This window comes from Chroicocephalus ridibundus, chromosome 1 (genome assembly GCF_963924245.1).
Source record: "Chroicocephalus ridibundus chromosome 1, bChrRid1.1, whole genome shotgun sequence".
NCBI classification, from domain to species: domain Eukaryota; kingdom Metazoa; phylum Chordata; class Aves; order Charadriiformes; family Laridae; genus Chroicocephalus; species Chroicocephalus ridibundus.
Window position 1 is genome coordinate 47316198 of NC_086284.1, and position 25423 is coordinate 47341620.

General features: G+C 36.2%; 1 protein-coding gene across 5 annotated transcripts in view; it reads left to right on the top strand.

The window, feature by feature from the left end:
- PIBF1 (progesterone immunomodulatory binding factor 1) overlaps positions 1-22941 on the top strand; it is a 125209-nt gene extending 102268 nt beyond the window's left edge. For 4 of the 5 annotated variants that reach the window (XM_063335490.1, XM_063335479.1, XM_063335501.1 and 1 more), the window contains 2 exons: positions 19818-19997; positions 22284-22941. In XM_063335490.1, the coding sequence (XP_063191560.1) occupies positions 19818-19997; positions 22284-22340 (237 nt within the window). In that variant the 3' untranslated portion in view covers positions 22341-22941. Of the gene's footprint in view, positions 1-19817; positions 19998-22283 lie in introns of those variants that run through there. The other variant, XM_063335511.1, reaches the window with a different exon arrangement.
- Positions 22942-25423: the final 2482 nt, after the last annotated feature.

The window sequence follows — 25423 nt, forward strand, 5'->3', positions numbered from 1 at the left end:
CTTTTCAATTCTAAAATAGGATTTTGGAAGAGTAAACAGGAGGTATTCACACAGATTTCATCCAGACAAGAGTTTGGGTACTTCTCTATGTACTCATCTGAGTTTCCTCCAAGCAAGGGTGCTTCTGGAGTACATTCTCAGATCTAAAAGTATGCAAACTTTTGCCATTTAGACATAAATCTGCTATATGGGGATACCTAAAAAGCTTTTGTCAAGATTTCTCGGTAGACAATCTTAAGAGACTAACATGTCATGGAGTACGAGTGAAAATCTTTCCGCAGATTAAATGTTTGAAAGAAAGGATAGAAATAAATGAAGTTTACCAAAGGAGCCCATACACAAATGATCTGAAAAAGGGTGAGTAGTAATATGGAAAATTTGCTGAAGCAACAGAATACTGAAAATATAAAACCAAAAGCTAAGCATGAGCAGCTCTTAAATGATCTTCCAGAGTTGCTGAGTGGTTTGGCAAGGGTTTGCAAAGAAAATACAACGTTAGTGAATAAAAAATTATGAATGTGAGGAAAAACAACGCAAGTTATATATACACAGTGACGGGACCTAAATAGCCAGTTACCTGTTTAGAAAAATCATCATAAGAGTCATTATATCAATAGTTCTCTGAAAAAAAACCTTTCTGTTCTCTGACTGGGAAGAGAGGAGATGGGCAGATTGCTTTCAAGGAATCTGCAACTCCCCTAAATTATCCAGTCCGACATTGCATCATCACTCATTCTAAAACCTTTATTCCTGTAGAAAACTGACTATTCAAGCACCTCTTGAAGTCCTCTCACTCCACCTCCAAAACTGTTCTTCTGCATCTCTTCTTCTTGCTATTCCATCAGTAGACCAAACCCCATGTTGTGAATTGGTCAAACCAGTTTGTCTCTGCTGACCAGTTACGAACCCTTTTTTTGTTAGAACTGAAGCAAAACAATTTCACTCACAGCTGAGTCTAAGTGGGCCTCAATTTAAGTGAAAACTGTGCTAATTCTGTTCCTGAGTGCAGATGTCAAATACGAAACAATCACCTTAAATAAAACTAAAAAGAAAACAAGTTGTTTACTTCCTATGCTGAATCACACTGCATGTTTGTCTGATGCAGTTTCCTCCTAGAGCAGTTTTTGCATTTAATGCTCTGAATTGATTGTAGTGCTTGTGAAGCTCTATGCATGGAGATTGAAATAGTCTAATTACAGAAGAGAGTAATTGAACGTGCTCCCCTATAGTAACCTGCAGGTGTCATTGACCTGGCAGGATCATCTGTAGGTGCACCAGAAGTGGTAATTTGGTAGCTCTTATTTCTGATGTCTGTATCCACATTGTGTATTTAAATTTCAAATTCAAGACTGAGACTAAGGCAAATGTTTAGTTTGGGTTATATTTGGTTTTGCTTTTTTCTTTTTTAATGGTGATTTTTTTTTTTTTGTTTATATGAAACCCACTGGACTCTATTAATGTAATGAAAAACACTTAAAGGATTTCTAGATAATTTATAAGCCTGATTATATTACTGCATTATCATATCATTGTATTAATGATATGAAGAATACTCTGAGGAAACATGACTAAATTGTATAAACGTAGTGAATTTTCTGAATTTCTAATGTGACAGGCCTTTGGCAAGCTAATTTCAAATTACTTTCTTTCAAAATTTCCTGTTCCTACTCCTTCTCTCCCAAGTAGTGCTGCTCCCAAGTAGTCTGTAGTTACACCTTGGACGCCTAGTTTTAGTACTGTCATTCCAACCAACGCGCATTGCAGCTGATTACAATCAGTAGAAAGTGATAAATAAAGCCAAAATTTAACAATGTTTTGTAAGAAAACTATAATGTTTCTACTGCAAAGCTATGTGACATTGTTTACATCCAAACAACTTTAGCCTCTATGACTACCCCATAAACTATTCCTGATACGCAGCAGTTTGTTTCTTTGTGTCATTTCACGGCTTAAAACTTCCAGACTGTGGCCAACAATGCAAGCAAAGCCGCGTGAGGCAGACTTTAGAAAAAAGAAAGTAGATAGATACTTGAATCTGAAACAGACTCCATCTTGAATATTCCTCATACCCTAGGTGTTAAGAAATTGAGCAAATATTTCCTAAATTATTACCGTTTTGTCAAATTTCTTTTTATATCTTTTAAAAATAGACTGTATCAGTCATATTGTTTTACCTAACAACAATAATGTTTTTTTTCAAGTCACCTATGCAAAAAAGGATATAAATACTGAAAAAGAAACATTAGAAGTTGCATGTTCAGGGAAAGAAAATTATTAACTGTCAGTACAAGGAACAAAAAAGCCCTAAGAAATAAAAAATAAGCTGGAGTTGTTTTAGGAAAATGTGTGAAAATAACAATGTGTGTGTGTGTATGTTTAACTTTTGTCATTTCTGTTGATTTCTAATGCAGCCTTTTATTTTTTCCTTTTAATGCAGACCTCTTCCAGTAGTTTCACAGTTTATGAATTTCTCTAAAGGAAATTATCTCATGTGTTGAAATCTTTCTACAGGTTAGGGCAACTTAGTCTACAGTGAATTAGTCTTCAACTACATTTTTTTTTTTGCCATCTTAATAAAAAAATTAAATATGCAGAACATCACAATTTCACAGTAAATATCCCTGCTAATAGAAAAAGGCATTTAAATTTTCTAATCTTGGGCTAATAAAGACTTGACTTCATTTAGATGAGGTATGTGTTTTGAAATAAAAGTAACATGCAATCCGTAAGACGGATATATGCAATTTGAAAAAAATATGAATTATGGTTTTATATGTTCTGTACACGCTATCAGGTACTATGATTAATATCAGTCTTGTTTAGTCATTGCACATACTAAACTGTCATGTCTTGTTAGGAATTACCTTCTTGCCCTCGTGTTTGCAAGTAAAAACATTGGAATTCTTCAATAGATAAATCCAAGATATTCATAGTTAACATAAATTGAAGTTTAGGTATGTTAAAAGTACAAGCAAAATGCCAAAAAAATGTTAATGCTGTCTTACAGCGACATGTTTCAGTGACTATACTGTTTTGACTTAAGGTGTTCCAGCCTGTGTGGTCTCAGGCTGTATTATCTGTTTTTAATGAAACGTTAGAGTTTGAGGCGTTGGGGTTTTTATTTTTATCTGCTTGTGATATCAGCTGGATTCATAATGCTTGCTTTGGAGATAATTACAGCATTTTACACACTTTTTAAATAAAAAAAATATATTCATGCTTAATCTTTCTTCCCTTTTCATGTATTTTAATTTTGGAATAAAGAAGTCAAATATTAAATTCTTAATCTTGGAAGAATTCATATAGGGCTCTTACGTGAGCTCTTTTATTACAGGAAAAAAAATGACACTCGATATTCATGTAATAAAATAGTTCAGTATTTCAAATTATGTAGACTAGCCTAATTTGATGATGATTATTAAATTTTGCTGTGGGAAATTGAAGTGAAATTTGGTCATTTGACTATACATATTCTAAAAAGGTTGGGTGCGGCCATACAGGAAAAAAATAGAAGTTTTATTTTCTTTAGACTATATTCTTGGCCAAAATTCTTGATCGTTTCTTGACCTTCTGTTTCATTTTTTTCTGAATTAATTAGTAAATAAACGTGGAAAACTTTTCAATCTAGCTTCTCATTTAGATCATTCAGAATCAACTGGTACGGTGAAATTTCTTATCTTCATGTGGATAAATGCAGACTTCACTATTTGACAGGGAGTTCAATGGCGTTATCATGAATGATCGGTATCCAGGCTCATGCTGAGATTACGTTCTTAGAGGTTCATAATAAAGCCTTCACAATGCTGCTGCCCTCTTTGAGCTGTCAGAAGGGACTGGGGTACGCGGTATTGTGATGCCATTTGTAAACCTCTCTATGCATGATAGCAAGTACAGTTAGTACAGCCAAATTTTTCATCTGATTTCAGGCTAAGAAATTTTATATGTGTTGTCTAGATAACCAATAGGGTTTTTAATTGTTTTTCCAGATCCATCAGAAGAGCCTAAAACATTGTTTGGAGGAACAATGGGGTCTCCTGTTAATAATCTTCTAGTAAACAGTGTTTGTTTTTTTAAAAAAGGATATTTCAAATCCAGATTTTTTTTGCATTATTATTTGTAGTCCGTGTTCTCTTTTTAATTAGCTGAACTTTACACTTTTGACCCTATATCTTTAACATACAAAAAGAAAGACTTGTGGTCTTGATTCTTCCCACACTGACTTCAGCACTTACCTTTTACCCCCAAATGTGGACCCTTGTTGCCCTCGTGTCTTTGTATAGTCAGGGGAGCATGAGTAAGAAGCACGTTCCATCAAAGCATAAATCAAGATTAAATTATACATTATGTCCAAGTTGACCCAATAGCTATAACTTTACCTCTTTGCTCGCAATTCTCCTTCTCTCTCCTCCTCCTGCTCTAATGCTGCACTGGGACCATTCAGGTCATTAAACGGAAACCTAACCTGACCAAAAAAAAGTGAAATTCACAAAAGTGAATTGCTTTCTGTTAGGTTAGCAGTTTGAATTGCCTTTGGAAACGTTCCAGCAAGGAAAAGCACAAGTAAAAATTTTTATATGTCAATATTACTTACTTGGGAAAATGAGGGCATTTTGTGTCCAAAACTGTGGAGTATTGCACACTAGCTTCTGTGCCATCCTGTATCTGCATCCAAACGTCATCCTTTTGTGCATATAATGGGAATCTATCACTTAAAGGCACCAAAGTGCAGATTCCTGTTAAGTGCTAAAGTTAACTGGGATGAATCCACTACATCTTTTCAGCCGGAGCTCTTGATCCATGATTCCTTTTATCTGTTTCTGGTGGTTTTCTTTTTCCTTCCAACAGTCAGCCTTTGACTAAAAGAAATATTTACCGTGAGCTCTGTGATCTTGGCCCTTCCATTGCCTTTCATGCTTGATGCAGTTGTTAGTGTTTTGGAACATCAGAGGTGCAATTTTAGACTTTATCCATTGGCTTGCAGACTTCAGATGAAAACTTGGAAGGGCAGTCTGTCAGCACTCAGATGTTTGGCAAGAAGTTTTAGCAATCATTTTCTGAGGTTACATTTAAGAGGTTATAAATTTGCTATGCTTTGATGTATGGCATTTTACTATTTCTTCAGATATTTAAGGTGCAGACATATCATAGTGAAGAAAACCAATAAAATGCAAAATTAAATCTTATTTATTTTAGCTTTTCTGATTCAAAGTGCAGAGCGTAGAAGCTAATGACTAAAATCTTGAAAATTAAAAAACTGTTATTTATATTTTTATTGTAGAGTTCATAATAAGTTGTTTTGGGAGGGAACAGAGCAAGTATAACAAACGGAAGGGTTCTTTTTATGTTTTAAATAGAAGTACACCAGGAGGCATGAAAAGAAACAAAAATGATATAGTGTTGTAAGAAACACAAATGGAAGGCTTTAAATCGGTATTCCTCTAAGTGCTAAGATCAGTTTCACTTTATATGAATATAAGGGAGTTAACTTAATTTATGCTACCTTTTTTAAACTGCTTGAAATCACCTGTGTGCAATGCACCCTGGCAATACAGTAAATTTTAATCTATAAAAGTAAAACTGATATTGTGAAACTACTGTAGTAAGAAACAAAAGGGTAAAATTTATGACATAAATGGTGCAAATGACAGCTGTTTATAATTCTCATTAATTTCCTCTAAAGCAATTGCTTATGCAGACGTGATTAGTTATCAGCGCATGACTATTAGATACTGGTTAAAAAGATGTGAAAACCTGCTGATATTTAATCTCCTTTACACATCTGTGCGCTTGTGGTACATTAGCAGCTGTGCATACAAGTGATAGAATGTAAACTGGCTGAACTAGTCACTTGCCTTATTGACACATTCATGTGTTGCTGCGCCAAAGCTCTTCGGGTGCAGTTAGCAACCAGAAACCAGGCTGTGGCTATCTGCTATGGGACAAAGCAGAAAACGTGTAGTAGTAGTAGTTTAAATAAACCTATTTGATATCAGTCAGTTAAATGGATACAAACACATGTAGTTTGATTGCTGTTTGTTTACTTGAATCAGGTGAGCTTATGTCAGTAAATTTTTGTGTCGCTCTAATTGAATTGAGTGATAAATCTGTCTAAATATGTGTACCTGAATTGGTATGAATCTTGACTAGGCTGGGTTAAAATTTACTTAGGTTAGCCATTGCAAGCTCCCATTGTTTTTAAAACATATTGAAGTATAAAAAATTCTTACTGAGCTGTTCTGCTGAGAATAGCCTACCATGTTAATATCAGCATGTTAATTGCCTAAGTGACTGTTATGTTGAACTTATTTTCCAATTGGCAGGTCAAAAGCTTTCCAAATCCGATGTATAACTCACCATTTACGAGTACAACTGTTTTTCTTTCACTACCATACATCTCTTCTCCTTTTCCAGGTTTTCAGGTTTTCTTAACAATATGTCAAAACTCGTTTGTAACTCGTTATTTGGCTTTCACCACAGTAACTGAACATCTCACAAATATTATCCTCACAATTTAAAGCAGTAAAGTATCATTAACCCTGCTTTGCAGAAGCAACAACCGCAGTGAAAGAAATGGTGGTTTGCCCAAAACTCCCCAGAGTTTGTGGTAGAGGTTAAGAGTTCATATGTCCTAATACAATATCTTAATCACTGCCATTCTTCTTTCCTTACACGTTTCAGTTCAAAAGCCTGAAAAAAAAAATCTCCTTAGTGTTTATTTTTCCTAACTAGACACAAATTAACTATATTCTCTGTCATCTTATCTATGACCTGATTGTAATTTGGCAGTAGTTTCACAAACAAATCATGTTTTCACTTTGTATCGTTCTGAGAATTTACATTCATTTTTTTAATCTGCATCTCCTGAAAATGGCCATTTTCCGAAGTCCTGCGAGTCCTTAAAAATGAAATTTGGTGATTTTTTTTTTTCTTATTTGAACTGTAGAATGGATATTTTATATTTTGTTTTCATAATCGATATGCATGCACCTGTATTTTTACATGCAGACTTTGGAATAATGGTTCTTAGTTTGGGTCTTTATTTTAGAAGTCATATGTGTCCTATTAAAGGCCAGGGACTTTTTCCTGTTCTTGGAACTTAGTGGCACAGCCAGATTGGTACCATAACCCTTGCGGCTATTGTGCTCCAGACCAGGCTAGCCGTGTCCACAACAATCTCCTCTAGGCCCATGTGATGGTTCTGTTGCACTAACACTGAGCTGTCACTTCTGTTGGATTTTTATGTTTTAATCCAAAGTATCCGAAATCAGGTAAGGTTTGAATATGACTTGAAGGCATGTGACATGCTTGAGTATGCAAAGCCAGCTGGGAGAGCATTGGGAAACTATGCAGAAGCGAAGGAGACAAATCTCGTTCAGCTTCACCCATCCTTCTTTTTGAGAGCAGTCCGAGGAACGAACTGTGCCTAGAACCGTATCTAGGTGACAGCTAGTTGAAATCATCCAGAACAGAGCCAGGGAGCAAGGTAATGCTTATGCCGTATAGGTTGGCAGGGTTCAGTGCCCCAGCTCTGCTGGCACTCTTCTGCTCAGCAGTCCTGATACATCTAGATTGCGTGATGCTATCGTTGGCTACTTTTGCAGAATTCTAGTATTCTTTATTTTCAGCTAGTTCTTTAAAAAAAGTCTTCTTAAAAAGTTCTTTCCTCTAGCCGAAAAATAAAAAAAAAATCACAGCAGGCTGGAGCTCTTACATGAGTGAGATTAAAAGCATAACTTGTTTTGTCCAAGCAAACAGAGGATCTGATGGGGTGCAAAAAAAGGTGATAAACATAAGGCAGCATTGTGTAGGTAGTAAGTAAGAATAGAGAAAAAAGACAGAAGACATGAGAGAGAAAGGTGAAGTTAAGAACAGAAAATAGTTATTTCATTATCTTTAAAATGTAGAAAATCTGAGTTTTATTCCTTTTTAATAAATGGTTGCCAAATACATTTTCCGAGCATGTGTAAGATTGGAGAAAGTCCACATGATCAAGCAGGAGGAACAGCTACTAATTAGTCCTATTAGGACATGCATAGTTTGTTAATGGCTTTAAGAGTTTTTCAGAGAGCTTCTATAAAAGATCAAGCTAAGGTTCCCAAAGATTTATATAAATCTAGATGAATGTTGGACGTTAAACATGGCCACGTGAATTATCAGAACTGTTTGTAATTCCATGACATTGTTCCAAAATGTTAATGTTTCCAGAGTCTAAGAATTTAGTAGTCTCTATGCTTGCAAATATTCATCTCATGCCAGTATCCTGCACGAAACCCTGTTACTTCTGAATAGTTATCCCATTATCTTGCCTACAAAAGTGAAAGAAAATACAGGTGATTTTATTCTTCTTTTCCTCTTTTGAGGAGAATCAAGGTTTCCTAAAGTATTTCTGTTCTACCATACTGTAACCAGTTACTCCTGTATTCTCATGTTTGTCTTTCTTACTTTTGTATTCCCCTTGGGGAATGCCCCTCACTGCTAAACTTTTTACTCCCTCAGTTTCATTCCATCTCAGCAACGACCTTGAGGATTCCAGATGAGTGTTCAGCATTTCGTTATTAGTCATACTTTAAAGTATGGCTAATACTATCCTTAGCTGTAATTAAGTTATGCTGAAGAAGACTGACAAGAAGTAACCTAGGACAGCAAGCCAATGTGTTGGATTTAGGAACCCGGAGAGTAGCAACAGCTGCCATCTGCAAAAAACAGAGGTAGAGAGAAGTTCAGAGGCTCATAAAAAGCTTTGGAGGCAGAAGTGGGAGGGCAGTACGTGTTTAATCAGAGATGGAAGCTTAGTGGATAAAAGGAGAAAAGTGCTTTGTTGGGAGAGAGGGGAAGGAAGGGGTATCTGCAGGGGTTGGGAAGACACGACTGAAAAGAAGTGATTGGTAACAGGTGCCTTCAAACAATCTTGAGGCTCTGCCTCTTTCCCCTCTTTTCTGTGTAAAAGATTGTACATGATAATGTCAAAATTATTTGTGTTTCTAAAGTGAATGACTTCCTGCTCATCTATGTGCTGCAACTTGTTTTATATAAAAAAAGTGCTGATGTACAATGCTTAGCTCTCTTTTTAAATGTTAAGCCACAGAGTAATTATCATTTTTCTTATGCTACGTTTATGTTCCAAGATTCTAGTTTCTATTAATGTTCTGCGTGTTTTCTAAGTAGATTACAGGGACATTTCTGCATCACAAGTAAGCCCTGGAGCTATTCTCAGCTTAAAGCTTGGAGAAACAAAGTGACATTTACATTGCTAAATGAGCGTAGAGAAGTTTCTGGTTCATTTTTTACAAGGGAAAATATGCTCCTAAGCAGTATTTCTCCTTTTTGTTATCTATTCTGATGCTGTCAAGCTTTACTAAAACTTGAATTCCAAATAGTACTGAATTTAGGAAGAGGAAGGACTTAACAGCTGAGTACATTCATTCTTTTCTTGGAGCTGTATTATTCAGAATAGTTTTCATATATATTCTTTAAAGAATTATTTTTCCATCCACAGTGGCATACAATAAATAATTGTGTACTAAATGGTGATCTGTACTCAAAATTTTTATTTTTTTTTTTACAGAATCTTAGAAACCATGATAATAACACAGGGTTTAGTAATATCAATTAATAGAAGTCAAATACAAATACCTTTTTTTTTTTTTAATAGAAAGTTTCATAGACAAAATGCAACTTATTTATGGAACATGGGATGGAATTGGCATGTGTATTTCAAATTATATATTTTTGAGAGAGCCAGAATCAGTTAAAGTGATAAACATTTAAACAACAGATTGTTGGCTGTTGAACAATCTGAAATTGTTCAGATTTTTTTGAGCATTTAACCAATTTTTTATTATATCAGTTTTTCTTGTATTGGCTGTGAGTATTTCCATCACATTCTGCTGCTTACCCAGCTGTGTAAAATTTTTACTTTCATTTACTTTGTGGTAGCATTTGAATACTACCAAGTGGAAAGTGAATTTAAATACTCTGTAGGGAATACCAAAGACAGGGAGAATCAAACTAAAATGTTACCCTCTCAGAAAATATAGGAACTTCTACATAATCATTTATGCAAATAAAGCTGTTCTGACATATTAGCATTTCTAGCATCTCTTTCCTGTAAGTAGAACTTACTCAAAAAAAGCATACTTTTTATTAAACTTGAATTTGAGTAAATGAATGTCACAATGGCTCAGATTAACCAGGACTAAACCCCCAAATATTTTTTAAAATTGCAAATATATTTCCGATCTTCAATACAAAAAGTGAAAAAAAAAAGTCAGAATTTGACATGCAAGTTCTGAATTCTGAGGCAAATTATTTCCTATTTATCTTAAGAAGTTAGGAAGGTTTAACTGTTAAGAAGGAAATTCAAGATACAGCTGAAATAGGCAGAGGTTTTTATGTCTCTAAAAAGACAGAATCTGTTCACTGCAACAACTGGGCCATTTTATTGCTGTCGCAGTTCTAACGCATTCACCTTATAAAACTGGAAGTAGTTTGTAGATCCATACAGTCACAGATCCGTCAGTTCGTTTTAAGGTTGTATATGCACTAGGATAGAGAGAACTCCCGAATTAAGTGTAGTGCAGAGAAGCTGTCAACATCCTGCATATGGTCTGGCGTCTTTCCACCACCCAGTTATCAGGTTCATTTGTTTGATCAGGACATTTCATACTGTCTTCCAGTTTCCAGCTTTACAATGTGTATCCGTGTGCCGAAGATGACCATATGTGCAAACCTCATACCAGAATTCTTGCTGACTTCTGATATTTCCAGTACAACTGCAGTTTACGATGCAACTACGTCAAATACACTCTGCATTACATGAAGGATTAAACCATGACTTGTGATGTTTTCTTAATTGCATAGGTCATTGTTAAAATCTTCTTTGAGCTCTGTTATGCATGTAGGTTCTACTCCTGATAAGCACAAGCCCAGAGCATTCCACTGAAGCTGAATTTGCACCATTCGTGCCACTGCATCCTATCCATCTACAGTCATAAATAGTGAAATGGACTGACTTACCAGTTGCTTCATTTTGCTGTCATGTCAAAACAGAGCTTCTGTAGTGTCTTTCTACTATTTCGCACTTGGTCATCATTAATATTAATGTACGGTGTTAATTCTGTGCTAATAGTGTTTGTCTTTTTTCCGCTATCAGACAAACAAGGGAGACAAATAGTTCATTCCAGGTTATAGGCTAGAGCCCTTCTGCACTGTGTCTCTAGCTGTTCGGCAGAAATAAAACCCGTGAAGAACAGTTCTAAAATAATTCTTTGTGTGAATTGTCAGTACTTCTAAAGAGGAGACATTCAAGGTACTACTTTTGCTTGAGAATCTCAGTCCTTGATAATGACACATATATGTCTCCTTTCTCTAAGTACACTCCGAAGTTAGAGTCCCATGCTCAGACTTTTTCTTCCAAGTGCAAGTCATTGCATATGTTGAAAGGTGGAATGAGGTTATATTTCAGTCCTCTGGTCTGTTGTTCTCCAGAAATATGTCAGTGGCTTGATATTCTCTGCCAGGAAGCTGTACAGAAGGCTCTGTTCGTTTACCTCCATTTTAACTGGTGAACTCCAATGATATTAAAGAGTATTACCAGTTTAACGATGATCTGAAAAGTCATTTGTCAAGTCAAGTGACAAAGAAGCAGACAATGAGCTTGCCTAATTTTAAAAATCTGTTGTGTAGATGTCTACATTTGAAAATCGTCTAGGAATTTGTAGTCAGAAAAGAAAAACAAGCACTATTATGGTGTGATTTGCCATATCCTCATCTAAAATCAGTAAAATTAATTGTAGAATCAGAGAATAGTTTGGGTTGGAGGGGACCGTTAAAGGTCATCTAGTCCAACCCCCCTGCAATAAGCAGCGATATTTTCAACTAGACCATGTTTCTGAGTACCCCATCCAACCTGACCTTGAATGTTTCCAGGGATGGGACATCTACCACCTCTCTGGGCAACCTGTGCCAGTGTTTCACCACCCTCAGTGTAAAAAATTTCTTCCTTATATCTAGTCTATATCTACCCTCTTTTAATTAAAAAACATTATCCCTTGTTGTATTGCAGCAGGCCCTGCTAAAAAGTTTGTCCCCATCTTTCTTATAAGCCCCCTTTAAGTACTGAAAGACCACAGTAAGGTCTCCCCAAAGCCTTCTCTTCCCCAGGCTGAACAACCCCAACTCTCTCAGCCTGTCTTCACAGGAGAGGTGTTCCATCCCTCTAATCATTTTTGTAGTCCTCCTCTGGTCTCAGTCCAATGGGTCAATGTCTTTCCTGTGCTGAGGGCTCCAGAGCTGGACACAGTACTCCAGGTGGGGTCTCGCCAAAACAGAGCAGAGGAGCAGAATCACCTCCCTCGACCTGCTGGCCACGCTTCTTCTGATGCAGCCCAGGATATGGTTGGCCTTCTGGGCTGTGAGCGTACATTGTTGGCTCATGTCCAGCTTTTCATCCACCAGTACCCCCCAGTCCTTCTTCGCAGAGCTGCTCTCAATCCCTTCATCCCCAGCCTGTATTGATACCGAGGGTTGCCCTGACCCAAGTGCAAGACCCTTCACTTGGCCTCGTTGAACCTCATGAGATTCACGCAGGCCCACTTAATAAGTGCTTGTAAGAGTTTGTAAGCTATGAATTTCTCACTAACAGCTATATAGAGGAATCAGACAAGCTGTTTGCCTAGGTTTAAATATTATTACTGAAGATATCTAAAGGTCAATGTGAGGCTCTCCAACCAAGTATCCAGTCACATGTTCCAAAGCTGTACTGCAACCAGAGTTCTCACAAAGATCTCTCTCCATCTTAGTATCAGCTGTTAAATGATACAGCTTTATTTTGACTCAGCTTTACTTTCACAGAAAATCACGGTAGGAATATAAGAAGGATCCAAGTAAGAAAATGCACAGACTTCATGGAGGACAATATCCTTAGTATTTTCTCAGCCATCACCTTAAATGCCCATCAAGCTTGACCCTGCTGAACACCCTTAGACAGACAACTGTGAAGACAGTTCCTTCTGAACCACCCTGCCCTACCTTTCCCAGATTGAGATCATTTTTTCTCAAGATGGAGTTATAGGAAGTATAAAATTATTAAATTTTTTTCTGAGTCCTCCCAAGAACATTTGGATAGGAACATGAACATATCTCGACATTCTTGAGAGACTGAGAAATCATTTCTGAAATACACTCTTTACAAAACACTACTAAATAGATACAGCATTCTTAAATGCTGGTTTAAGTTTCTCAAATCAGGACTCTTTAACATACCCATAACCTCATTTTCTGAACTCTGCTTTTCCCTGTGCTGACTTGTTTGAAGGCCACAATAGCTGCCTAAACGGGAGGATACGTGCATGTGAAGACAGATTGCATTGACTTAGCACGAACATGTTTTTCATCACAGTACAGCTGTGTTCCCTCACTTGCATGGTCTATTATAGCTATTGTATTTATTGTTGTTGTTATTTTAGAAGTTATGATAGTCAGAATAGTCACCAAACTGCTAAACTCAAACCTGCTATTTGGCTCCCACATTGAGAAGAGTCCAGTCTCTGGACTCAAGGTGTAGCGCCCTGTCTCTCGTGAAGCGGTTTTTTGTCTGGTCCCTTCTGTGAAAGGGTGGCTGTACAGTCCACTGTTCTTGGACCTAAAGACAGTGCTGTAACCTCTCAAATTTCTCCAGACTGGATACGTATTTTTATTTTAAGTTATAATTTAACCACATGGGGACCATATGGCAGTTAAAGCAAGGAATACAAGCTATCCAAAGAAGGTCCTGAACATACGTGCTTTACTCGTAACAGTACAGAAGACTTACAGACTGGGGGTGGGGACACACATCTAAAATCATCGTCTTAGTGCTTGACTCTCAAATTCTGAGAGACCTTAAGTTTTGATCAGCATCTTTGAGGCAGACAAACCTCTGTTTTTATCCCTCCTTCAGCCAATTTTTCTAGTTTTGCCAGTGAAATTGGTTTTCTTGTTTAAGGATGATAGTTTTTAGCACCTTTCCTGTGTTTCTATTTTACTGTGAATTTATGCTGTTTTCTTCTCTGGAAACACTTGACAGTCATCAAAATTCAGTGGTTCTGCAAGAACCTGATACATTTTCTACGGCAGAAATTTCTTGTTCAGCTTCCACAATACAAGTTCTCTGTTTCAAAATGGAGTTCTAATCCAAGGTGAAGTTTGCAATCGTGAAGTCTATATGTAAAGCTAAAAGGAGAATGCCATTTGTCATGGTAAAGGTGCAGTTAACTGTACGTGCTATTGTTAGGGTCACTTTTGCTTTAGAGGGTATTTATTTGAATGCAGTAACCATGGGCTTTACTGCAAGAGGAAGGAGACAGATGGACCTGATACCCATTGGGTTCTTCTGTGATGATTTTAGTGATATGAAAAAACATTAAATTTACCATCAGAATGAATTATCTTCAGGCTAGAAAGGTAGGTGCCTCTTCCTACTGAGCGTTTCCAACTGTTCAGTTTGCTCTGTGTAAAGTTTCTTTTTAAGATCATTGTATGGAGATTATTTGAAGGTGCAAGACATCCCTGCCACAAGAACATAAGAACTGACATTCATGTAATTGATTCCTGTAAGCTTTTTCTTGAGACTGTTATTTTGCATCTGCTTCCAGAGCATGATATATAAATATATATCATTTTAACTGCTTGTATAAATTTACATATTTATTATATTTATAGACACACATATATAATGTTAAGTAAGCTTTTGAGTGCACAGAGAGGATTCTTTCTTGCTTTGATTATAATTGCATGACAGAGACAGTAAGAAACATAATTTATACTTGTTGACAATCCACTGAAAAGAAATGGAATTACTATCTTGCTAAATATCTATTGTCCTTAATGTAGGCAATTTTTTCCTATACTTCATCAATTATTTACTTGATAAAACAGCATTCCTTTTTATGCCTCAGTCATTTTCCATAGGCAATTTCCATCAGGCAATTCTTTTTAATTTTCTTTTGATTAAGTTATGATTTTGTTATAGTATTTAATATTATAGTAATTTTGAATTTTTGTAGTACTGAGGAAAATGTAAGATGCTTTTCTGGTACATTTATGTTTGAGCATGTATCAAGGACAACAGAAACAATGTTAATGGAGAACCCCTTATAGTGTCTGTAACAAAATACATTTATATTGCTGTATGCCTTATTTTTGCATTTTCTCGTCTCTGTCTTCTAGTTGCATTGCTAGTTGAAGGAATCAAATTTTATCCTTCATATTCCCAAACGGATCCATTTTTCTAGGAGCTATTTAAATTATCCATAATAAACAGACAAAAGTAATTTTACATAAACTTATAATAATAAGTTATATAATAATAAATAAACTTATTTTTACTTGTTTCAAGATCAAACATCGTCATAAGTATCTCATATTCTTCTGAAATACAAGTAACATGACCAGATAGCGTGCAACTATTCTGCTTTTTTTACTTTACCTTTTAAAAAGGATTGGCGCTTCTTTCCTTTGGTTCCTTTAACACTGTTTTAAAGCTTGATGATTTTAATACGATACGCAGTTTTTGCAGACTGTAAGAGTTCCACAACAACAGCACTGATGGCATTCAGCCTAATAAATCAACATGGTAGAATTCAGGAAAAATCACAAACCAGAAAACATTTTAATTAATGAAAATCATGGAAAAGATTGGTGCCTATCCTTTGTCTGTACCTAAATATCTCCTTCTCTGTTTGTGTATTGGCACACAAAATTGCATTTGCTATTTTTAACTAAGGTTGTTGGATATCACAGTACCAAAAATAAATGGAAATAAGCAAGCAAGTTCTTCTGATACTATTTACAATGCAATACATGTTACCTTACCTCACCTCACCTCCTGCTACATTGCTCCCATTGTTCTCAGTCCATTCATTCTAACCACTTATTTTGAATTCCAGCTATTTTCTGATTATGTATGCAAAAGTTTCGATGATTCACTTTAAATGTGAATAAATGTGCATAAGAAAGTGGAATACAGGATGCTGGATTGTTCTAAAGCGTGACCCTATGTATGTTTAGGAAAAGTTACATGAGAAGACGAATTGTGATGTGAATTCCTGTTCTAAAAATGCAGTTCTTTCTAACACAGCAATTCGATACTTCAAATACGTGCAAGGGGAATTATGATTGCACATTGGCTATTGAGGATGAAAGTTGTTTTAGGTGAAGTCTGAGAAAAGTAAATGATAAGGTGAGTGAGGTGAGAAATGATTCAGCTTATTACAACTAAATTTAGATATCCAAATGGAGGTGTCGCAGTGAGGTAAGCATCTTACTTTGCTTTATAGTCAATAGCCACCTAGTCAATATGGCTAGTGTTGTTACAAAATTATTTCAGCCAACACACCAGTAAGTGTCCACTTCTGAAGGAGCTGAATCACTTTCCAAGCTACAGTGTCTGTAATGGAAAATTAGATTCTTACCTCATGTGTAGATACTTAAGTTTAGACACATAAATTTAGGTGTTATAAGCTTGAGTTAAATCCCTTTTAATGCGTCACATGGCTCATTACTTTGTTTTTTGGCATTTGTGCTGGTAGGCAGAGCAGGTTAGCATCCTTAACAAAAATTCATCAGGTTTCTGTGGACAGACTTTCAACATAGGGGGTAGCCCTGATACTTGTTTGTGTGGGTGACACTCATTGTACATAAACAGTGGTTTTGTGCCATCTGTGTACTTTAATTTTTATCTTACTTCATCTTAACCCACCTTTTCTTGTTAACTGCATCGTTTTCCATGTATCTGTGCTGCCACATCCCACAGAATATTGTATAAGCCGGGAGGGGGTGCTTGTCTTTGCAAAGTTTGGGACAGTGAGACCAAACCTGCGAAGCCAGTGCGGAGAAGAGCTGGGTGAATCCACTCAGAGGTGTTAGTACTCCTAGTCCTCCCGAGAAGGATGGCTGTCTGGCTCTCCAAAGCCAAACCCCTCAGACCTGGCAGCCTCGGCACAGTTACACACAGCTTGCATAGCGTGGCTTGCTTATACGTCCAGGAGCCAGCGTGGCAAGGACCAAGTACCTCCACGGAGAAACTGGGACATGCAGAGCTTTAGCAACACTGTTTCTGCAGTGCACTGAGTAACACAAGTGAATACCATATGTAAACAATTTACACAGCTCTGCCTGGACACAGGACCGTGGACTTGACACAGTAGAAATGTATAAAAAATTTAACCATCCATTTCTCTTCACATCTTCCTTTACATAGCCTATCCTGAAACTCATACATGGCCTTCTACAAAAAAAGATTCTTCCCTTCCATTTTGAACCCTATACCTACTCTCCCCTTTTTTCTCAAGGTCCTGTTCACACTGGAACAAGTTCACATATTTCTGCTAAGTGCAATCTGCTTTTTCCTTGCTAACCTTCTAGACCAACTTGGCAATTTTGGGGATTGGAAAATATTATTGAATCATGGTGGCATGCTCATAGTAGCAGGTAGTGCTAATGACTCTGTTTATAATTTAAAAGTGAAGCTGAGAATTGTGTTCGGCAGCAGAGAAATCTAAACAGATGGGTAAAATTATGGCAGTTCAAGACAGAACTTTGTTTTCAGTATTTCCTTGGTTGAAAACAGCAAATCTCTTGCAAATGTGTTGGGCCAATTTCCTTTTCTTGTTTAGCAGTACACATACCAATGATTCTACTGGATTCAGCGTTTCCTGTGCTATTTTGCCAAGTTTGCTGAGGTCTTTCTCACTAAATGTGGAAGGATTTTAGAACAAATATTAAGGCAATTTTAGCTAAATTCTCATGATAAATTTGGCTGTGATGCCAAAATAATTTATTCGGTTTGGGCCAATTTGTCATCCCCACTCCCCGTCATTCCTTCCCATAGCTTCACATTAGAGAATTCTCCTGTCACAGGGGAATCTCGCCTGAGAGCTGACGCTCCGGAGCCTATTCCAAGTCTGAAAACAGACAGGGCTGTCAAGTACAGGACAGATTCTGTGAAGTAGAGGAGACCTTAGACTGCCAAGTGGATCTTGACACAAGAGAATTTGACCCTACACATACAGGTTTCAACTCTGTTTCTGAAATAAATCTGCGTGACAGTTTTTGGGTTTTGCCTTGTTCAAACGTGCAGCTATTTGGTCAGCAGAATAACGCAGTTTAAGTATAGGAACAGCACTTGTTAATGTCAAAACATTGGTTATGTACTATTTAATCTCCTGTGATGGTGTATTTATTTGCTGTATACTTGCTTGAGTTATTTTCATCAAGAAATTCTGTCTATGTGTCGCTTTGGCAACATCTTTGCAGAGTTCACAACTTTGAAAAACATGTTGGCATCAACTATGCAGTCCTTTTAAACAGCTGCTCTGCAGTCATGCTGTTTCAACATGCCACCACACATGGCTGAATTATGCAAATAGTTAATATTAAATGACTGAGATACAAGAACAATTTGTACACTCGATAAAGCTGGGCTGTGGAGTGTAACCTCCATTCATGTAACTGAGTTAATGTGGGACAATTTAAAGGCAACAACATGATTCTTTTGACTTTGTATCTCGTATTAAAGGCAACAGTGGACAGAGAGAAGGTATATGGCAGGAATATTTTAAAAGGCTGAGGGTTTTTTTAACTCGTTACTAATAATGCAATGAAAATAGAACGTGCATCAATGTCATTTTCTCCCAAGTATTAAGAAATAGGTAAGATATAATGAATGTTTGTCATTCAGCTATAAATATGAGTTACCCTGCTCTGGTTGAGAGATAAGATAGAATGTTAATTATACAGAATGCTAATACATTAACAGTATTGCTTATTGAAGACAACAGCATTTGTAAAAAGCAAGCAAACAACAACACTAACCGTTGAAAAAATATAAAATTGCCTTAAAATTTACTTTGAAAGGCTTTTCTACTGACCTTGCTCTTCTAGTTTTGCAATAACGAATGCTATGAATAATAATAGTACAATAAATGATAATAATAAATAATGCTTTAAATTCTGTAACTTATTTTATAGTCATTACATCCATTACATGTGAGGGGAGAGAATGTTAGGCACTAGGTGATGCAAGATGCCAAAAGAAGATGTCTGGTTAAAGTCACAAAATATGATGTTTTTTCCTTTCTCACTGTACTGTACCTTTTGAATAATCTGTTTTTTTCAGCTAAGTAGTAAGAAAAGGTTACTTTTTTAATTAATCCAAATTTTTTACAAAGCAAATTATTAGAACATCCAAAAAAGTCTGCATTTCTATATACTCTTGGTTTTCTTTTCCCGTGTTGGAACTTTCATTTTTCACAAAATTCCTTTTGCACTCTGATCCCATTTTTGCTGTGGGTCCTCTTAGGGTTTTTCATTGATTTTTCTTTTCTGGTCTGGATGTAAAGACACATCTGTGTTTCTAGTAATTTATTTATAAGACTCCTGTGCAAGACTTAACGCTCAAAAGTACAATTTGTCACAGACATTCAAATTAGATTTCTAAACTCCCTTGGCCTGACAAAACAAATCCAAAAGAATTTGTAATTTTAAATTAAATGGAAGCTTAAGTTAAAGGAGATGGTGGGTTCCTTATTACACAGTAAATGTTCTCTTTTACAGCAAAATTTGAGTTGCATAGATCCTGTTTATTTTCTTACTTTTACTAGTGTCCAAGTAGTAATCTTATTAATTATGGCAAGTATATGTTCATGCTTGTTAGATTTACTGATCCACTTACACGTGTAGTTTGGTGAATATAAATTTATTATTAACAAATAAATATTTAATAGGTTCAAATGCAATTTTACTGAATAACTTAGTATTGTTCTTTTGTGGTTTTATAGGAACTAGCCACAATGAAGCAGATTCTAATTAGTCTACATGGTAAACGCTATGAACAAAATTTACCTCCATCTCATATTGATGTAAAAAGTGCGACTGCAAAAAACAAATCAAACCCTTTAGTAAAAGTGCTGTCAGAGCAAGAAGAAGAAAATGTATTTACACCTAAGCCAACGTTATTTGTAAGTACTATGACAAGAGTAAGTGCCATAAGCTTTTTTGATCTTTTTCCTCACTTTTTAAAAGCAAAAATGTAGGTCGTACTTCAAGGAGATATAGAATTAATTCAGCTGAATACTTACAGCTCTTCATGGGAATGGTCAATGCTGAGGAGATAAATTACAGTTTATGATGTTATTTAGCTATTTGGTAGTTTCTGCATCTTAAGTTCACAGCAAACTAGTTGGGTTTTTTTAAATGCCATTATAGTATTACAATATCAAGAGTGGTTAGCAAAATTGTAATAGCGGAAGAGATCCACAGACTATGTATACAATTTTAAATCTACCCTGATCATGTATGAGTTTATATATAATGTGTATATTGAGGAGCAGGAGTGAGGAAATAGGTGTATTTGTGTATTTATGTATATTAATATTTGTGTATATATCTAAATATATATATAAAAAATACATGCCCAGTTTTGATATCTCTTCTGTTACTAAGGATACCTGATATTATAAAACCCTGTTTTGTTCCTTTAGAAAGTAAATACTTGGATTTAAATCAAGTGGCCTCCTTCAGATTTAGTGCCTCTAGTATTTGAAAGCTTCATGAAAATGGTTTAGAAGTTTCTGACGATGAGTGTGTCTGAATTGATAAATTTAAGAGAGCAATTAAGTTGCAATGCTGAATCACAAAACAAAGCGTGACTCCTATTTAAACTTCTTGAGGCTACCTGTCTCTAGGGTAGATTGATTGTATCCACGCTGCATAGCACATGTGCTACTTTGGTCCAAATATACGTCTACATAATCTTTTTTTCTTTTCTTTTTTTTTTTTTTTTTGTGGTGGAGACTTTAAAACTTACTGTCTTAAACAATACGAGGTTTGTATTGCAGCACCTCAGATACTGTTTTTCTAATACAAAATGTAGGAAATGGTTGCAGCTCTGGGACATGATGTGAGGGCATTTGGGGATTTTGGGGGTTCAAAATTTGCTTGGATAGTGTTATGAGACTAAACACAAGCATACTCAGCGTTGTCTCATCCACGATCCTTTCGGTAGTGATAAATCATACTGCCCAAACTTTGTTTTTGACGGAGCTATTCAGTGATCCAAAACAGAGACAAAATGTGAGCTAACAGTTAGGTTGTGTAGATGATCCAGGGTTTCAGCATTTAATCTGTCCTGTTTCATTTAGGGATATAGAAATGGTGTAGTAATCTAGAAAAAATGCTTTTACATTTAGAAATTGTGACCAGCTTCTCTTTGAAAAATTCTAGTCTTTTCAGACTTTGGAGTAGGGAACTGAAAATGGGCAGATGGCAGGGTTTCTTCTTAGATGTGGAAATAAGTTAGTTGTCCTGTCAAAATCCTGCCAATTTAGGTCAATTTCTAGAATTTTAAAAGCTTGCACAAATAGAGCACATTTATTTGTGTAGCTGAAACTTCAAAATGAGAGAAAGATGGAGATTAAAATGTGATGAGAACCCCCACCACAAGGCCAGCTGAATAAAGTCGATTTTTAAATTGAATGGTTGTTAAGTCCCAGAGGAAAGAATTAATAGAGAGCAGACAGAAAACAGAACTAGAAAGGGATGAGTTCAGGGACAATGGACAAAAGAGGCAGTACTCACTAACGTAGGAGATGATTACACCCAACGCTGAAAGCAGAATAGTCCTTACCTTGTTCCACCTTCACTTCTTTAGTTTTATTTCTCTATACAAACAACCACTGAATTTGCCACAAGAATGTTACACAATCCTGACCGTGTAGCAGTAGCCCATGGGATTATGAAGGCAAGGAAAAGTTGCTCACAGATAATTCTCTGTGATTAAAATACTTTCTACGCTGTCAGAAAACGGCTGAATTCTTTTATTTTTAATTATAATTTTTAAGAACTATATTTCTGCATCAATGATTAGTCGGTTATGGCACACCTAAGATCATTTTTCTAAGTTCCATTCCCTTCTCAAATGGGAAAGTCAGATGATGCTGTTTCCAATGAAACCTATTTATGGCACAGTTGGTGCATGCTTTCATTGTGATAGATATTTTAAAACAAATCATTTCCTTCTTACTGTATAATCTGCTTTTTATAACCTAGAAATAGGGATATTTTTATACAGCTATGTCGTAATAATAAACTTAAATGCATAGTCTTGTTTTTAATTTATTTGCATTTAAGCAAAAAACTTAGTTATCACTGTGAACTACACAGAAAGGAAAGAGACTTTAGTGTAGATTGCATGTTTTTCTTTTGGTTTTCACTGTCTCACAAGTAAAACATTCTTTATTTTACAGACAAATAAAGAGGCACCTGTATGGTACAAGAAACTGCAGAAGAAAACATCACCATAGCATTTTTCCAAAATTATTCAAAGTAATCCTTTGGGGACCTTTCCTTTGAAGAAAGTTATTTTCACCATAACGATGCCCTTTTTACCCTAAAAGCAAACAACTGTTTTGGTTTTAACTGTTCCTTTATACCTGTCAAATGATCTTATGCTTCGTAAAATAATTTTTAGATCTGCTATGTGAATAAAATGTGTGGAAATACGACATGCAATGATTTTACTAACATACATTTGAATTTTAAAAGATAAATAAACACTAGCATATTGTACATATTCATAATCGGGGCAGTTAAAAGACGTGTTATTCAGAGTGTTCAAATTAATGCATGTCTCGGCTTTTTTATATTGTTTTTCTTGGGCCCTGTGTTTCATGCCACATTCCTTGCAACTATTCTGGCTCACAGAAATCTGAAAAATATACATGAGTTAACACCAGACTATATCCTACTTTCTATGAAGGAAATTCATGTCAGGTGGAAAAAAAAATCCTCTTATTGGCCTTGATTTGTATGGTTTGTCGTTTGATGTCATTTGTTCTACCAAACAGTTATTTAAAATGTTCTGAAGAAAAGCAATAAAATACATCTTAATTATCAGCACTGATACTTAATAGGCTAGATACACTTGCTCTAGCGTAGTACATCAGTGTCATAATAAAAATAGAGCCACGATGTGTGAGTACTGTACCATGTAATGGTGAAATGGATAACTTGCCATATTTAATTGTATGAAAATAAGCCCCATCTTACAAGAACACAGTCAACTTATTTATTCCACTCCACCACCTATTTAGACTGTAGAAAAGGTCTCTAATACTTTAAAGCACTTTTGACTGCGTATGGTATGTCTCTCTATATAACATAAATATAGATTATATTGTTTAAGTGACTGTATACTGAAAATATTGCTCAGATTTCATTTAAGAGGAAGCTCCTTTTTCTCACCTCCCTTTTCCTCAAGAATATCCCTTCAACTGATTCATTGTTCCTACCTGGCCATGAACAATAATTATTTACTATGTAATGCTGAGCAACATCAAGCTTATGATTCCTAGATACACTTCTTTTCATTTTCCAAACAGTAGTTTGAAGCACAGGAATACTTCCTCTGCTCCAGGTAAGTTCAGTTTCTTTATTATTATTTTTTTATAATTCAGAGAGTGAGGTAAAAATGCTACCAATTGCGCATCACAGGATTAAAATTCTCATTCTGTGAGTGAGGGAGGCCAAGCATGTAGACAGAGGTAATATCTTTTATTAGGCTAACCGGTGTTCACTGGGGAAAAAAATACACAAACCTTTGGGCTTACAAGCCTATCTGTACAGACATTCCTGAATAAACTGTGGTTTCCTGAAGTCTAGGGTTTTATCTAACTTGTATTTTTATGTGAAAAGAATCATTAACCTGTCTTTCATGTGAAATATCTCCCATATGCAGATACTAATTTTGTAGTTTGTAATAGATATTTTATATGATTCACAGTCCCTAGTTTAACTTCCCAGACTATCCTGTTTGTCTGTTATCACCAAATACTTAATAAATTGTGTTACCTAGAAGGACTGTGAGCTATTTTAGACAAGATACTAGTTGGAATCTTAAGTATTCACAATTTTTTCTCCTATAGTATCTTATAGACAAATTGGTGAGATGTGGACTATAAGGTGGGTGGAAAATTGGCTGACACGGCAAGCTCAAAGAAATGTGATCAGCTATGCAAAGTCCAGCTGCCAGCCAGCAAATAGCAGCATCCCTCGGCAAGTTCACAGGCATTACCAAATTTGGGGGAGTGGTCTGTGCACCGGAGGGCAGGGTCTTGGAGGGACCTCAACAGGCTGGAAATCGGCTTATGACAAGAAGCTTATGAAATTTAAGAAAAGCAAATGCAGTCCCACATCTGGGATGGAATAACCCCATATGGCAGTACTGGCTGGAAAGCAGCTTTGGCAGAAACGGACCTCAAGGTCCTAGTGGACAACAAATGGAACATGAGTCAGCGATGTGCCAGCCAGCTGCATCTTGGGTGGTATTAACAACAGGATGGCCAGCAGATGGAGGGAAGTGATCCTTCTCTTCTCTTTGGCACATGAGAGACCACATCTGGAGCGTTGCATCCAGTTTTGGGCTTGTTCAATTGAGACATTGACATACTGAAGTGAACGCAGCAGAGATTCACCAAGATGATCAGGGGCTGGAGCACCTGATGTAGAAGGGAAGGCTGAAAGAACTGGACTTGGTCAGCCTTAAGAATAGAGGGCTTTGGGGGGAACTTGTTGCAGTCTCCAACTACCTAATGGGATGGTACAGAGGCAACAGAGCCAGGCCCCTCTCAGAGGCACACAGCGACAGAATTAAGAGGCATTGGACACAAGACGAAGCACTAGAAAACTCAGCTATTATGAAAAATGCTTTTACTGTGAAAGTAATGGTCAAATACTGAAACAGGTTGCCCTGAAAGGTGGTGTTATCTTCATCCTTGGAGATACTCGGGACTCAACTGGACAAAGTCCTGAGCAACCTGGTATAATTGGACCCGACTTTGAGGTGGACTAGATGGCTGATTTTCAGAATTCCTGTCTAACCAAAATTACTCTATGGTAGTATTTCTAAATATACTAATATAAGATAGTGACATTAATTAACTTCTTACCATCCGAAAGACACAAAGTGTTTAGTTCTTCCGTGGAAATACAATATACAAGAACATTTTGATGCTTCCAGAATGAACTGGGCATTGTAAACGTCTGTGTCATCCAGGCAGCCTGATTTTCTAGGAAGGCTGGAAGAAAATTCGGCTGATTTGTGGTGAAATTTTATTGACATTTAAACAGTTCTTCAGATGACAAGTGACATATCTGGCAAAGTTTTGGCGTTTTTTTTAGGCCCATCTTTAAGTTTGCAAAAATAAAAGTAATGTGTTAGCATATACTGATAACACATAATGCTGTTGGTAAAATCTTGTAATCCATGTAGTCCCTATGTAAATCTCAGTATGTCATTTTTTTTCCAGTTGAAGACTGTGTATTTTTCCTGTCTCCTCACTAGACTCCAAGGCTAGAATTAATTGTCTAGGAGGAGACCTTCGAAGCT